Raw genomic sequence first — 13,709 nt, 5'->3', positions numbered from 1 at the left:
CCAGGCATGATGATTTCACCACTGCCTGGGCAGCCTGTCTCAGCACCTGGCCACCTTTTCCGTGAAGAAATTTTCCCTAATACCCAATTTAAGCCTCTACTGGCACAACTTGAGGCCATTTCATCTTGTCCTATCATTTGTTACCTGGGAGAAGAACCTGATCCCCCCAGGCTCACCCTGCTGTGAGGGAATTGTTGAGTGATAAGGTCCCCTCTGAGCCTTCTTTTCTCCAGGCTGAGCCCTCCCAGCTCCCTCATTAGCTCCTCACCAGACTTGTGCTTCAGACCTTCCCCAGCTCCACTGCCCTTCCCTGGTCTCGCCACAACACCTCCATGTCCTTCTTGTAGTGACCTTTGCAAACTTTTATTATCATTAGCAGTCAGTGATGTGGCTGTTAGTGCCTAGTCCAGCTGTACGCGAGGGTTTCAAGGATAGAAGAAAACCTGCTCAAAAAACCCAGGTTGTTTTGTCCATTTTGGCTGGGACACCTCATGTACAGGGATAAATATTTACCCCGTAATTCCCTTTTCATCCCAGCCCGCCACTGCAGCGGGCATGGGCCAGCTGTGGGTTTGGGTGACACAGCGCTGCTGGCCTGGCCTGGCACAGCACAGCACAGGGCAAAAGCCCTGGGGAGGCTTTTCAGCCTGCCCCGGCCCAGCCCAGCTCAGCCCGGCCCGGCCCAGCCCGGCCCGGCCCGGCCCGGCCCGGCCCGGCCCGGCCCGGCCCAGCCCGGCCCAGCCCGCTCCTGTGCTGGCCCTGGGGAGGTTTTTCCGCCTGCCCCGGCGGAGCACAGCCCGGCCCCGGTGGCGGTGCCGGCGGCGGGCACAAGGAGCCCTTTATGGGCCGCCCGTGTCCGCACACAGCGGCTGCTTTGTGCGAGGGCTCCAGCCGGACCCCGGCTCAGAAGGGTTCTGTGTGCGACTGGGGGTGGCGTGTCCTCAGCTCGCTGTCCCCAAAGGCCCTCGTCACCTTTTGAACCCCCGGCTGCTCTCCCTGCACAAGGTCTGGCCATGCTGGCGGTAATGGGGGTGCCCAAGGGGTGTGGGGCGCTGCACCCCACTTGTCACAGCCCACCCTCCTCCAGATGGGTGCAGGGGGACAGCTCCAGTGCTTGGGGAGATGCAGGTTCGACCAGCCTGTGTCAGAGCTGCCGCAGAGGGAAGCCTCCTGCACACAAGGAAGCGCAGCCCCTGTCACTGTCCCCTGCTCACCAGGGCCAGGGAGCCGTGCTGTGCTTTCCAGGCAATGCCAAGGTGGCTGAGGACAGTCTTGGCTGTGCAGGATGTTGAGAGCAGTGTGTTGGAAGTTGTGCCTGCCCATGGAGTGGAGTTGGCACAAGATGATCCCTTCCAACCCAAAGCATTCTGTGATTCTCTGCTCAGCCCATCTCCCATTTTTATGCTGGGGGATTCTTCAGCATGGCCTCAGGAGCAGTGGTGCTGGGAGGGATATGGACACTGCATGACCCTGGATGGGCTTGGTAGCTCTATTGGTAGCTCACCCCAAGCTCTGTGAGGTGAGTCTGCCCTTAGCACAGCCACCAGCTATCCCCAGGAGCTTTACCCCAGGAGGACAAAACATAGAGCAAGAAGGGCACTCTTCCTACAGCAGTTTTCTTTTATTAGAGATTACAAGATACAAGATGCTGCATCTGCATGCCAAGTGCTGTTGGCTCACTCTGTCTTTCCCCTCTGTGTGCCATGTGGGCAGAGAGGAAAGGGGCTGGCAGAGGCAGGCACTCCCAGGCTGGTCCTTCCATTGGCCATGGGGTTTTCCCTATAGGGACACAGTTTTTGCTCTGATGGCTATGAGAAAGCATTATGGCAGAGGGATATTTCCAATGGGACAAAAACTGGGACTGCTGAGCTGAACCTGCTCCATTCCTCCCCAGGAGAGGCCCTGGCATGGCCCCACACCTGCCTCCAAAGGCAATCAAAACACATACGGGGACACAAAGGCCGTGACCTTGAAGATGTGCTTGCCCAGGAGGACTTTGTGGGAGAACTCGCTCATCTCCACCTCCACCTCCAGCGTGGCCGGCCCCGCCACAGGGCTGGTGAGCAGCAGCTCTCCCGTGTGCCGGTCCGAGCGCCGCACAGCGAAGACACCCCGGCCGTGGCCGCCCGCGATGGCGAAGCGCAGGCTGTCCCCCAGCGAGCGCGTGGTGGACATCCTGAACAGGACACGCGGCACCGTGCGGTTGGCCTGGAGCGGCAGGTAGTGGAAGGAGATGGAGCTGGCAGCCAGCTGGCAGGCTCGGCTGTCCATGGGGCAGGGGTTCCGCTCACACTGGCTGCCAGGAGAGAAGGGTGCCACCGCTCAGTGCCGTGGTTGGGCTCTCAGAGTAGCCACATTTGTCCTCACAGAGAAAAGCAAGGCAATCTTCCCAAGAATGTTTCTGGGATTCACACTCTCTGAGCCTCAGAGAATGATCAAAACAATTCTTATCTCATTTGCTGTGCCTGTGTTTGTGCAAAAGTAGAATGCAGTATGGAGATTGTTTACCCAAAGTGATGGTGTTTTTTTTCCTTGGCCTATCAGGGCCAAGCGTGTGTGTGTCGGATCTGTTGGCTGACAGCCACGAGATTCAGTGCAGTTGAGTGCAGTGGAGTGCTTAGCAGATTCAGTTTAGATGTAAAGTAATGTAATGTAATATAATATAGAATAATATAGTAAAATAAAGTAATTAATTAGCCTTCTGATAAGATGGAGTCAGATGCATCATTCTCTCCACTTGTAAGGGGCAAAAATACCCACTATACTCAACGTGCTGCCCTCATCCTTGCACACAAGCCCAGCCCATGCCACAGGCAGCATCTCCAGCCCTGCTGTCCGTCCTGTGGCAGAGCAACCCAAGACAGTCACATCCAGGTGTGCCCATCATCGGATCTCTGCCTCATCCCTGTTTCTGCCAGGCAAATGCTGTGGCTTTCAGGGACACTGCTCTGGGTGACACTCTGAGGGGACTGGGTGGATGCCACAGTCCCAGCTGAAGGCCAGGGATAGAGCCAGATGTGCCTCCTGAAGAGGAATCTGTCAGGATCAGGGATGCTCCTCTACTTGGTGGCACAAAGCAGTTTAATCTCAGGAGTGGGATGTCTGGGACTGCTGAAAGGCAGCTGATGGCACCACATGGATGTGCAGCGCAGGAAAATCAGCATCATTCCCCCCAGGCTGGGACTCTGAGAGGGGCCAGGATCCTGGATAAAGCCACCACATATTGGGGTTCTCCCACCTGCACCCCCAGCATCCCAAGACCATCAGGGAACATGCCAAGCACACCTGAGCACCCCATGTGGCAATGTGCCACCAGTGGTGGCTGCTACTCTCCCTGCTGCCCCTGGGTGACACAATACAGCCTTCAGCCCACCACAGGACCCATCACCCTGGGACAGGGCACGACACAGCCTGAGCCACGCACAGCAGGGTACTCACGAGGCAGAGGTCTTGACATAGCTGGTGTTGTGGCGCGGTGGGGGGCACTTGGGGCGCACGCAGCGGTAGCCCCCAAAGGTGTTGATGCAGAGGTCACCCTGGCTGCAGTTGTGCTGCTTCCTGGTGCACTCATTCACATCTGTGGTGACACAGGGTGAGTGGGGCTGTCCCCACTGCACCCCTCTTCCCGTGGGAGGCTCTCTGTCCTGCACCCTGGGTTCTTACCCTCACAGGCATTGCGGTCAGCGTGGAGCAGGTACCCAGGGGGGCAGAGGCAGCGGTAGGAGCCAGGGAGGTTGAGGCAGTCGTGGAGGCAAATCTGCGTCTGGGGGCTGGACTGGTAGAGCTGGCATTCATCCACATCTAGGGTGGAAAAAGTGAGGAATGGTCAGAGGTCCCATTGCCACCAAGCCTTGGTTCCCCACCCTCCATTATCTCATCATCTTCACCCCCCTTTTACCTTGGCACACACCACCAGGTTGCAGCTGGAAGCCGGTGTCACAGCTGCAGCGCCGGGAGCCTGAGCGGCCCTCGGCACAGCGGGGCTGGCGGCTGAAGGAGGTGTTGCTCAGTGTCACCCAGTCTGCAGGGGACAGCAGGTGTCATGCTGGGGCATGGGGAGATGGTCAGGCCAAGGTACTGGGGGCTGCCAGGGAAGGGGGAGACAGGCACAGCATGGCCAGGTACTGTCCCCATGAGATTCCCCATCCTCTGCAGCCCAAACCCAGGCACCTACAGGAGTAGATGGGGCTCTGGCAGCTGGGGCCTGACCAGCCTGGGGGGCAGAGGCATGTGTAGCTCTGGTTGCCATCCACACAGGTCCCACTGTTGGCACATGGGTTGCTGGAGCAGTCATCAATACCTAGGGAGAAGGAGCTCATGAGCGTCAGCTGGAGAGGTGCACCCTTGCCCAACCCCGGTGCCCATTGCTGCAGCCTCTGGGCTGAGCAGTGGAACCCCACAGCTCAGGGTGACAGAGGAGGCCATTGGGAGGGCAGAGCCCATGGCACCCCAATCCCACTCCACTTCACTTCTGCAGAAGGGTTGGGTGCCGCTCCACGTGCGGTTTTGCCGGCAGGCGCGCGTCTCCGAGCCCACCATCCGGAATCCGGCATCGCAGATGAAGTGAACCTCGTGGCCCACCCGCAGGCTCCGGCCCAGCATCCGTCCATTCAGGGGCACTGCCAGCTGCGGACAGACCTCTGTGGACAGACAGACATGGGTGGGGATGGGCACTGCCAGCCTGGAGCCAACCCCAGCCTAAGAGAGCTGGGGGTCCCTTGCCCAGGCTGTTTGTGCGAGGCCAGGGATCAGAGCTGGCCCTGTGGGGATGTCACCCATGGTGTTGACCAGCCAGGATTACCATTGCGTTTGGTGGCCACTCTCTGGAGGTGGCTCTGGAGGATGGAGAGATGGTGCCGGAGCCCACGGGTGCCCTGCAGGTGGGCGGCCTCCTGTGCCACCAGCAGCTTCTGCATCTGCCGCACCACGCTGAGCACCTGCTGCTGGTTCAGGCACTCCTGGGGGATCATGGACACACCTAAATAATCTCCTGGGTTCCCCGGCCACCCTGCCACAGCCTGGGAGGACCCTTCCAAGCAGGCAGCATCTTTGGGGTTGGTTTGGATGTCCTGCCCTGGACAGAGCCCCTTCCCATCCTGGCTGGGGTCTGACCCTGGCTCTGTGTCTGCTCCAGCCTCAGTCCCTACCTCCCCGGTCGTGCTCTGGCACTTGGATGCTGTGGAGAAGCTGCATGCCCTGAGCACATTTAACATCATTTCACTGCTGCAGGGGAAAATCCTCATGACCGTCCCCCTGGCCCTGGCAGCTCCACAGATGCTGTGGCTGTGCCATACCCCCCACTCCAGGGCACCGGGGTGTGAGAGGTGGGTGCTGAGCAGCCCAGAGAGGGAGGTCTGCTGGGGGGCTGGAGGGGAGGGAATGCAGGTCCTTACCTGGGAGCTGCCGAGGGGCAGCTGCAGGATGCCCAGGGCCAGCCAGGCTGGCAGTGGGATGAGGAGCATCACGCTGGGCTGACTACAGGGGCAAGACGCTGACTGTCCGTTTCTGCTCACAGCCGCGCTCCTGCACTCGCAGGGATTTATCCGCAGCCTGTGCCCATGTGTTTGTTGGTTTTTCCCCTGCCTGAGGCCGAGCTGTAGGAAAGTTTCCCCTTGGCACTGGCTCTAGCCTCTCCCTTCCCTTCCCTTCCGTTCCTTTCCCTCTCTGCACATCAGAGGCTTTGGGGCCTTTCATGTCCCAGGCCAGCAGATATCGGGGCCAGGCAGTGGCTGTCACGGCACTCATGGCAGTACCGGCGGTGCCGGGCTCACTACACGGCCAGTCCTGCCTCTGGGGCTCCCCGGCATGCAGAGATGCAGGATGAGGCTAATCCCGTGCACCAGCTAAGCCTGGGAAAGTCTCCTGGGAGAAAAGATGACTTTGGGGTCTGTGCGGGGGTTCTGCTCACTGGTGGGGCTGGGGCTACTGTGAAGGGGAGCCCAGGAATGCTGTGGACTCACTGGACTCGGCACAGCTTTGCTGAGGTGAGCTCAGCCCTGGCTGGAGTTCAGAGGGGAACCCCAGGGTGCTGCTGCAGCCTGGAGATGGGGTGCAGTTGGTGTTACAGTCCACATTAACCCTTAATGTTAGAGTCAGGCTCGGGATGAGGTTAGGATTAGGGTTAGGATTAGAGTTGGAGTTAGGGTTGGGGTTAGGATAAGAGTTAGGGTTAGCATTAGTGTTAGGTTTGGAGTTAGCATTAAGATTAATGTTTTGATCAGCATTAAAATAATTGTTAGGGCTAAAGTTAGTTTTTTGTTAGGGTTAATATTAGTGTTAGGATCAGTGCCAAGGGCTCAGATCCATATTAGTAAGAGAGTTTGTATGAGAGTTGGGGTTGGCATTAGTGCCAGGGTTCAGGCCAGGGTCAGGTTTAGACTCAGGCTGATGGAACTGAAGCATTTACAGCTGGGTTTACGCTGACACCCAGCTCAGCCCTGACAGCTGGTGCGTAGGATGCTCCCAGTCCCTCCTGCCTGTGGCATTGCAGAATCCTGAGCAAGGATGTCTGAAGCCCTCACTTCTGCCCTGTGCCAGGGGAGCACATGGGTTCTGCCAGCCCTGTGCTGGGGCAGAGCTCTCATGGTGCTGTTGAGCCCCCTGAGCAGCCTGGGCTGTGGGACCCCTGCTTGATCCAGGTGCCCACCGAGACACGGCCCCCTTGTGCCCAGCACCTCTCCCGCCGCCGGCCCCCCGGCTCTCACATCCTCCCACCCTGTAACCACGCTGCCCAGCTCTCCGGAGCGGGTATTTGGCTTCGTGCCTGCACGGTGTGTGTTACCTCCCCGGCATGTTTAATTCATGGGGCAGGAGGTAGGCTGGCAGCAGGGGCCCCCTTGCTGCCCCAGCCCCTTGGCTTCCAGTCTCCCAGTGTCCCAAAGTGGGTGCCGGTAGCGACCCCTGCTCCTGCTGCCTTCACAGCCCGACCCGGGCTGGGCAGAGGGGCTGGGGCAGAGCACGGAGGGCTGACCCCGCTGCGGGACATCCCGGCGGGGCTGCAGCCCGGGGCCCCGGGAGTTGTCTGCCACATTCGCTCCAGCGAGCAACTGTTTTGACAGAGCCATTACTCACCCGTCAAGCTTTTGTTCCCGCTGCCCAGCGGTGCCTGTCTGGAGTCCTGAATAGGATCAAATCCTGCAACCAGACACACACACACGCACGCAGGAGCGCACGGCCGAGCTCGCCCCAGAGCCGGGGCTGCTGCGGGGCGGCTCGGCTCTCCCCAGCCCTCCCTCCGGAGATTGGGGTCTGCTCCCCACATCCCGGGACCTACATGAAGCTCCTGGTCCTGCTGGTTTGCAGCCTCCTGATGTGGAGGGTGGGTGAGACGAGATCGGATCCTCCAGAAAAGTTGTCCCCGCTGGCTCCAGGAGGTAACTGGTGGAGGGGCTGCCTCTCCGGCAGCAGGGCTGGGAGGCTGCTGGTTTGGGGGATGAGTGCGCCCTGAGCACCCTCCCCTTGGGCCAGACCAGATGTGTGGAGGACTGGGTGGGTGATGGGCACCCAGGGATGGCAATGGGGGGCTTGGTGGGTGATGGGGGCTGGGGATGGAATGGAGGTGGGAGAAGGGGCATGGACTCGGTGATGGGATGGAGTTGGGGGGCTCTGGGGCTGGTGTTGCAATGGAACCAGGGGGCTCCGGGGCTGGGAATGGGATGGAGCCTGTTATGGAATGGGGCCGGGGGTCCTGCAGTTGGTGATGGGGACAAGTGATGGGTCTTGCCCAGTGGGGTCTGGATCCTGGCAGGACAGAGGCAGGGGGGCAGAGGGGGCACATTCCTGGCAATCTCAGCCCACCCGTGCGAGACGGGGGCCCAGCGGGCTGCCCTCCCCCTCATCCCCTTGCCCCTTTTGTGCTCCCTGCCCAAAAGCTCTTTCTTCTCTCCCCTCAAGTCTCCATGGAGACCCGGGTGCCTTCCCGGTATCCCCGGCTGCGGTCGGACCCTTCAGGGGGAATTCCCACGGCCCCCTGAAGGGTCTGGCCACAATCAGGGATACGGGGAGGGCACTTGTGCCTCTCAGCCCCTCGGTCCCTGCCCCATCCCCTGCTGTCCCCCCCCAGCTCTCAGCACGAAGGAGACCTTCCTGGTGCTCTCACTGCACAACAAGCTGAGGAGCAAAGTGCAGCCCCCTGCTGCCAACATGCAGAAGCTGGTGAGCCCCTTTGTAGGTCCCGTGTCCCCCACCTTCGATGTCACATCCACCTTCCTGTCCATGCCCAGGGAGGTGGGCAGCCCATGGGTGACACACAGTAGTTTGCTAACACGCTAATGAAGCAGAAGAGCTGGCTGGTGTGGGGCCCCTGGGGAAGAGCATGTCACTGCCACATCCAGGGCACACTGAAAACAGGGCTGATCCCTTGAGGTGCCTTTTGGTGTCCCCCATGTCCCTCTGATGCCTCCTAATCACCCAAGGACAGAGCTGGCCCTTTGGACTCCTTTGTGGGGTCCCCCATCCCCCATGAAGGGCCTTGATATTCCCCGACCACCTCACACCTGAACACACCAAAGGCAGGGCTGGTCCCTAGACGTGTCTCCCATGTCCTGTGATGATGGCCCTCAATGTCCCTCCATCACCCCCCAGCCGCTCACACCAGGGGGAGGACAGATCCCTAGGAGTCCCTTGCAGCATTGCCCATTGTCGACCCCCTGATGTCCCCTAGTCACCTCCCGTACTGACCATGTTGGTGATCGCCACACCCCCTGGGGCTGTTCCCCGGGTGCCTCATGCTCATTCCCGCAGGAATGGAGCGAGGAGCTGGGGCGGCGGGCGGGGGCACGGGCAGCCAGCTGCCTGCAGGGCCCCGCTCCGCCGCCAGCCCCGCAGCTGGGCTGGAGCGAGCTGCTGCTGCCGGCGGGCGCGGGCGGCTTCGGGGCCGTGCTGGAGCTCTGGTTCGCCGAGGGACAGCGCTACGACTACAGGACGGGGCGCTGCGCCGGCAATGCCACCTGCCGCCACTACACCCAGGTGGGCAGGAGGGGCACGGGGGTGCTGCTGGGGACCGGACCCCGGTGACAAACGCTCTCCCACAGCTGGTGTGGGCCACAGCGGGGCAGCTGGGCTGCGGCCGGCACCGCTGCCCCGGCCCCCACGGCCCCAGCGAGGCCTTCGTGTGCGCCTACTCGCCGGGGTAAGGGGCTGCGGCGGGGCCGGGGCGTGGTGGGCGGGGCCGGGGGCGTGGTGGGCGTGGTTGAGGGGGCGGGGCCTCGCTGTGTGGGTGGGGTCTCAACCGGGGCGGGGCATGGGTTGACCTATGGGATGTGCGGCAGGGGAGGAGGAGCTTGTCCCGGTGGTGGGTGGGACTGTGCACTGAAGTGGGTGGGGCTGGGTGATGTGGGTGGGGCTTGGAAATGCAAACAAGGCCATGTTTTAGAAGCTGGCGGGTTTGGATGTTCTGGGTGGGGCTGAGTGCTGTGGACAGGAGCGAGCGCTGGAAGTGGGTGGGGCTAGGGAACGAGGGCGGGGCGGTGATTTAGGAATGGGTGTGGCTTTGCAAGGCGGGTGCAGGCTTGCCCGAGAAAGGGGTGTGGCTTGCCCGGGTGGGTGGGGCATCTTCCTCCAGCTGTCTGTGGGGCCAGGGGCAACTGGGAGGTGGCCGGGACGCCCATCCTGCCCTACAAGCAGGGACCCTGGTGCTCCCTCTGCACCGCTGGCCTCTCTGGCTGCTTCAAGTCCTGGGACCACAGCGGCGGGCTCTGCGGTGAGTCCTCCCTGTCACCATGGCCTCTGCATGACCCTGGTGGCGCTGCCTCCACCCCTGATGCCCCAGTGTCACTCTGGTGTTTCCAGAGGTGCCCAGGAACCCCTGTCGCATGAGCTGCAGGAACAGCGGGCGCCTCGACATGAGCAGCTGCCAGTGCACCTGTCCCCCCGGCTACACGGGCAGGTACTGCCAAGGTGAGAGGGCACCGTGCAGCCTTCGGAGCCTTGTGCGTGGCTGCAGGTGCAGGGTTGGTGCAGGGCATGCACGGGCACAGCCGGTGCAGTGTGGGCAGCACAGGGGACACGGCCAGCTGAGCCCCCTGGCAGCTAATGCAGTGCTGTGCCCACAGTGAGGTGCAGCGGGCAGTGCCTCCACGGGAGGTTCAGGAAGGAGGAGTGCTCCTGCCTCTGCGACGTGGGATACGGAGGAGCTGAGTGTGGCAGTGAGTCTGTGCCCCCCTGCACTGCTGTGATCCACAGGCAGGGCACCCCAAAGCATAGGAAAGGGTCCTCTGTGGGCCCATCTCTGCTGGCACAAGGACCCATCTGCTCCTGCCTGTGTCCCCAGCTAAGATCCATTTCCCCTTCCATGCCTGTGACGTGCGGATAGACAGCGACTGCTTCATGGTGTCCCCTGAAGCCGACACCTACTATGGAGCCAAAATTAAATGCCAGGTGAACTCCTGGGGTGCTCCAAGCATCTCTGTGCAGCTGAAAAGTGACACCCATGCTTGCAGTGCCCCTGGGCATCTCTCCTCTGCCTGGAGCAGTGCTGGGCCATGCAGATGGGGCAGACTCACTCCCTTCTCCACAGGAGAAAGGAGCTATGCTGGCCCAGATAAGAAACCAGAAGGTTCAGGACATCCTGGCTTTCTACCTCAGCCGCTTGGAGATGGGCAACAGGGTGACAGACACTGATTTTGAGACTGGAAACTTCTGGATTGGTGAGAGACAGCAGTAGGCAGGGGACAGAGAGCCTGGGATGCTAGCAGACATGCCAACCAGGTCCTGACCCCACAGGTCTCACCTACAAGACATCCAAGGCTTCCTTCCGCTGGGATGTGGGTGAGCCATCCTCGTTCACCAGCTTCGCTTTCGGGCAGCCGGACAACCAGGGGTAAGTGGATCTAGAGGACACCAAACTCTGCATGGTGTCACTGCTGGCTGGCTTTACCACCATCCTGGTGGGCACAGGTTTGGGAACTGTGTGGAGATGCAAGCGTCAGCTGCCTTCAACTGGAACGACCAGCGCTGCAAGACCCGAAACCGGTACATCTGCCAGTTCGGTGAGTGGGCAGCTGGGAGCCCTCCTGGGCCTGCTGGGCCCTGGAGCTGCCAATCCCCTGCTCTGCTGTGTCTGTCCCTTGTTGCCAGTCCTGCCCAGACCTCTGTGTCTCTCCTGGGGTGGGAGGCTCTGACTCTACACTTGCCATTGCAGCCCAGGAACACATCGCCCTATGGCAGCGGGACCCCTGAGCTGGCAGCCCTGGGAACTGGCCAGCGCTGGCTGCTGTGCTGAACCTGGGGCTCAGGAGGAGCCTGGTGCTGTGCAAAGCCGGACCTTGGCTCAGGAGGATCTCTGCACAGCTCACTTGTGCAGGGAATGAGGGGCTGAGGGGATCCATGGCACTGGGACCTGGCAAGAAGGGGTGTGCTGTGCATTACCATCCCTGACACAGTATCTTCTTCTGCCCCTCACCTTCCTCTGCCACTATCACTCTGCAACACCCTGGGCAGGAGACATCCCTTGCACAGCCAGGTACAAAAGCATCCTCCTCCAAAATTGGCAGCTGGGCTGTGTCTGGACTGTGGTCTCAGTGTTATGAGGGGCCAAGGGGGCTCTTTGGGGGTGCAGACCTTGGCATAGCTCAGGGAGGACCAGGCTCAGCTCTGAGCCACTGTCCTGGCCTGGGTGAGAATGCCCCAGCCTGGTGGGTTTTTCACTCTCACCTGGTCCTTCATCATCTGCCTGGTCATTAATAAAGACCCTCTCTCCTTTGGGAAAAGCAATTTGTCTCATTTTCCTCCCCTAAGCCAACCAGACTCTCCTTAGCCACAGTCCACATCCTGCCTGCACTGGATGGAATCTCCAGTTTCATCTCTGGAGTGGGTTCTGGGCTTGCTGGAGCCAAGGCCAGCCTTGGCTGAACTCATCTTCAGCACGTGGGGTTGCCTTGGAGAGATGGTGTTAGCCAAGAGCTGCTTCTTCCAGCCCCAGGATGGCCCCAAGTCACAGCACCCCCTGTGCTGGGTACAAGCCCACCATGGTGCAGCTTGGCAGACAAGGCCACCTGCTCCACTCCATCCCCAGGAATAATCAGATTCCAAGGAAGCACCCAGCTCCCGCTGAACTCCACAAGGACAGTGGGAGCAGAGGGGGTGACCCCAATTGTAGAAGCACATCCTTCCACCCCTGCCCATGGCTGGCAGAGGCCCCAGGAGGCCCATGCAGGCAGAAGACTCACCAGAAAAAATACTATTTATTATTATGAAAAAACCAACAAAACAGAACTCTGCCGCCCTGAAGCATTGTCTGGGCAAGAAGTCCAAGGGATGTGCAGTCCATGCCATGGTGTGGCTCCTGCCTGGTGCTGCTTGCACAGATGGATATGGTGAGGAGCTTGGAGTGAGGGCTTCAGCCTGGGTGGAGATGTGGGGTCCTAGAGTGGCAGCAATTGCTTGGAGGGAGGTCTCAGGCAGGCTCTGGCTGCTGAGGCAGTATGGAGGTTGTTCTTGGGGGGCTTCAGCAGCGTGCAAGGCTGTTTGTGGTGCCAGCTGAGAATGGTCTCCTGCAACACGAGGGCTTCTCAGGTGCACTCTGGGGTGCTCGGGCAGTGTGTGGGGGGTGCAGATTCCCGTGTCCTTGGGCGCAGTTCTTGGGTCTCCAGCAGTGCAAAGGTTGGCTCATCCAGTCTCCAGCGGCATCAGGCATGGATCAGTGGGTTCACCAGCAGTAACAGTAAAACTTAATAAACTTTTAAGATTCTAAAAGTAAACTTGCTTTAATCCCCAACAGTGATGCGTGGATCAGGCAGGCTCCAGGGGTCTCCGGCAGCATTGAAAGCAGCTTAGGCGGCCTCCGGGAGATGCCCCATCCCCAAGCTGGGGTACGCAGGTCTCACGGGCACTCAGGCACTGGTGGCCGCGGCGGCAGCGGCGGTGGCAGCGGCGGCATCGCGGCGCTGTGCGGCCCGCAGCAGGCTCTGCCGCAGCACCGGGTACTGCCGGTGGCAGCCATCGAGGCCGAGCCGCAGGGCTTGCGCCCAGTCCTCGGGCGGGCCGCCCCGGCCGCCGCCCAGCACAGCCGACACCTGGTTGAGGGCGGGCAGCAGGGCCAGCGTGAGGCGGGCGGCGGCGCGGCGCTCCTCGGGCTCGGCGGGCTGCAGCATCCACGAGGCGGCGGGCGCGGGCGGCCGGCACAGCGCGCAGCCCACGGCCAGGTCGTACATCTCCACGCCCGCGTCCGCCAGCGCCAGGGCGGCGGCGCTGATGGCGGCGGCCAGCGCCGAGCCCCCGTCCTGCAGCAGCAGCGCGCTGACGGCCAGGCGGGCCCGCGGGTAGCGGCCCAGCCGCACCGCCGGCTCCAGCGCCTCCCGCAGCGCCGCCGCCGCCTCCCGCTCCGCCTCCCGCTCCGCCGCCGCGCCCGGCCGGCCCCGCGCCCCTCGCCCCGCGAACGGCGCCCGGCGGAACTCGCAGATCAGCCGGCCCGGGCCGGGCTCGGCCGCCTCCCGCGGGCCCCAGGCGGCGCAGAGCACCTTGGTGCCGCTGCCCAGCTCCACGTAGGCCGAGCCCTGGGCCTGGCTCAGCAGCCCGGCCCGCGCGAACAGCGGCCGCAGGGCACAAGGGTCCCGCGGCGCCGCCCCCGCGCCCTCCTCGTCCTCCTCATCCTCGGCCGCGGCCGCTGCCCACAGCGCCGGCGGCTGCGACTCCTCCGGGCCGCACAGGCGGCGGTGATCCAGCGGCATGGTCGGCAGGACGCCGCGAGGGCGGCCACGGGGCGGGCCCGC

At 61.8% G+C, this 13,709-nt stretch overlaps 3 protein-coding genes across 3 annotated transcripts; 1 reads left to right on the top strand and 2 right to left on the bottom strand.

The window, feature by feature from the left end:
* Nucleotides 1-1,863: 1,863 nt before the first annotated feature.
* LOC115908016 (fibulin-7-like) lies at nucleotides 1,864-7,261 on the bottom strand. The gene is made up of 9 exons (XM_030956298.1): nucleotides 7,072-7,261; nucleotides 5,394-5,594; nucleotides 4,802-4,958; nucleotides 4,470-4,640; nucleotides 4,175-4,300; nucleotides 3,899-4,021; nucleotides 3,664-3,801; nucleotides 3,439-3,577; nucleotides 1,864-2,296 (listed from the first exon to the last, which is right to left on the bottom strand). Exons 2-9 carry the CDS (start codon nucleotides 5,460-5,462, stop codon nucleotides 1,936-1,938), a joined length of 1,284 nt encoding a protein of 427 aa, XP_030812158.1. The 5' UTR covers nucleotides 5,463-5,594; nucleotides 7,072-7,261; the 3' UTR covers nucleotides 1,864-1,935.
* On the top strand, nucleotides 6,888-11,708 carry LOC115908015 (C-type lectin domain family 18 member A-like). Its single transcript, XM_030956297.1, has 12 exons — nucleotides 6,888-7,373; nucleotides 8,063-8,154; nucleotides 8,743-8,967; nucleotides 9,033-9,130; nucleotides 9,579-9,700; nucleotides 9,790-9,897; nucleotides 10,053-10,145; nucleotides 10,271-10,377; nucleotides 10,517-10,646; nucleotides 10,723-10,819; nucleotides 10,897-10,988; nucleotides 11,141-11,708. The coding sequence occupies exons 1-12, from the start codon at nucleotides 7,274-7,276 to the stop codon at nucleotides 11,176-11,178; spliced, it is 1,302 nt and encodes a 433-aa protein (XP_030812157.1). The 5' UTR covers nucleotides 6,888-7,273; the 3' UTR covers nucleotides 11,179-11,708.
* EXOSC6 (exosome component 6) lies at nucleotides 11,613-13,709 on the bottom strand. Its single transcript, XM_030956299.1, has one exon. The coding sequence runs from the start codon at nucleotides 13,665-13,667 to the stop codon at nucleotides 12,831-12,833; it is 837 nt and encodes a 278-aa protein (XP_030812159.1). The 5' UTR covers nucleotides 13,668-13,709; the 3' UTR covers nucleotides 11,613-12,830.

This window comes from Camarhynchus parvulus, chromosome 11 (assembly GCF_901933205.1).
Source record: "Camarhynchus parvulus chromosome 11, STF_HiC, whole genome shotgun sequence".
Classification (NCBI taxonomy): domain Eukaryota; kingdom Metazoa; phylum Chordata; class Aves; order Passeriformes; family Thraupidae; genus Camarhynchus; species Camarhynchus parvulus.
The sequence above is the reverse complement of the archived record's forward strand: the minus strand, read 5'-3'. Positions and strand labels throughout refer to the sequence as shown.

Coding starts and splice junctions, on each gene's coding strand:
- LOC115908016 (XM_030956298.1), bottom strand. CDS start 5,462: ATGCTCCTCATCCCACTGCCAGCCTGGCTGGCCCTGGGCATCCTGCAG. Junction 4,959..5,393: donor TGCCCCTCGGCAGCTCCCAG/GTAAGGACCTGC, acceptor ATGATCCCCCAG/GAGTGCCTGAACCAGCAGCA. Junction 3,802..3,898: donor ACCTGGTGGTGTGTGCCAAG/GTAAAAGGGGGG, acceptor TTTCCACCCTAG/ATGTGGATGAATGCCAGCTC.
- LOC115908015 (XM_030956297.1), top strand. CDS start 7,274: ATGAAGCTCCTGGTCCTGCTGGTTTGCAGCCTCCTGATGTGGAGGGTG. Junction 9,701..9,789: donor CCACAGCGGCGGGCTCTGCG/GTGAGTCCTCCC, acceptor TGGTGTTTCCAG/AGGTGCCCAGGAACCCCTGT. Junction 9,898..10,052: donor CACGGGCAGGTACTGCCAAG/GTGAGAGGGCAC, acceptor CTGTGCCCACAG/TGAGGTGCAGCGGGCAGTGC.
- EXOSC6 (XM_030956299.1), bottom strand. CDS start 13,667: ATGCCGCTGGATCACCGCCGCCTGTGCGGCCCGGAGGAGTCGCAGCCG.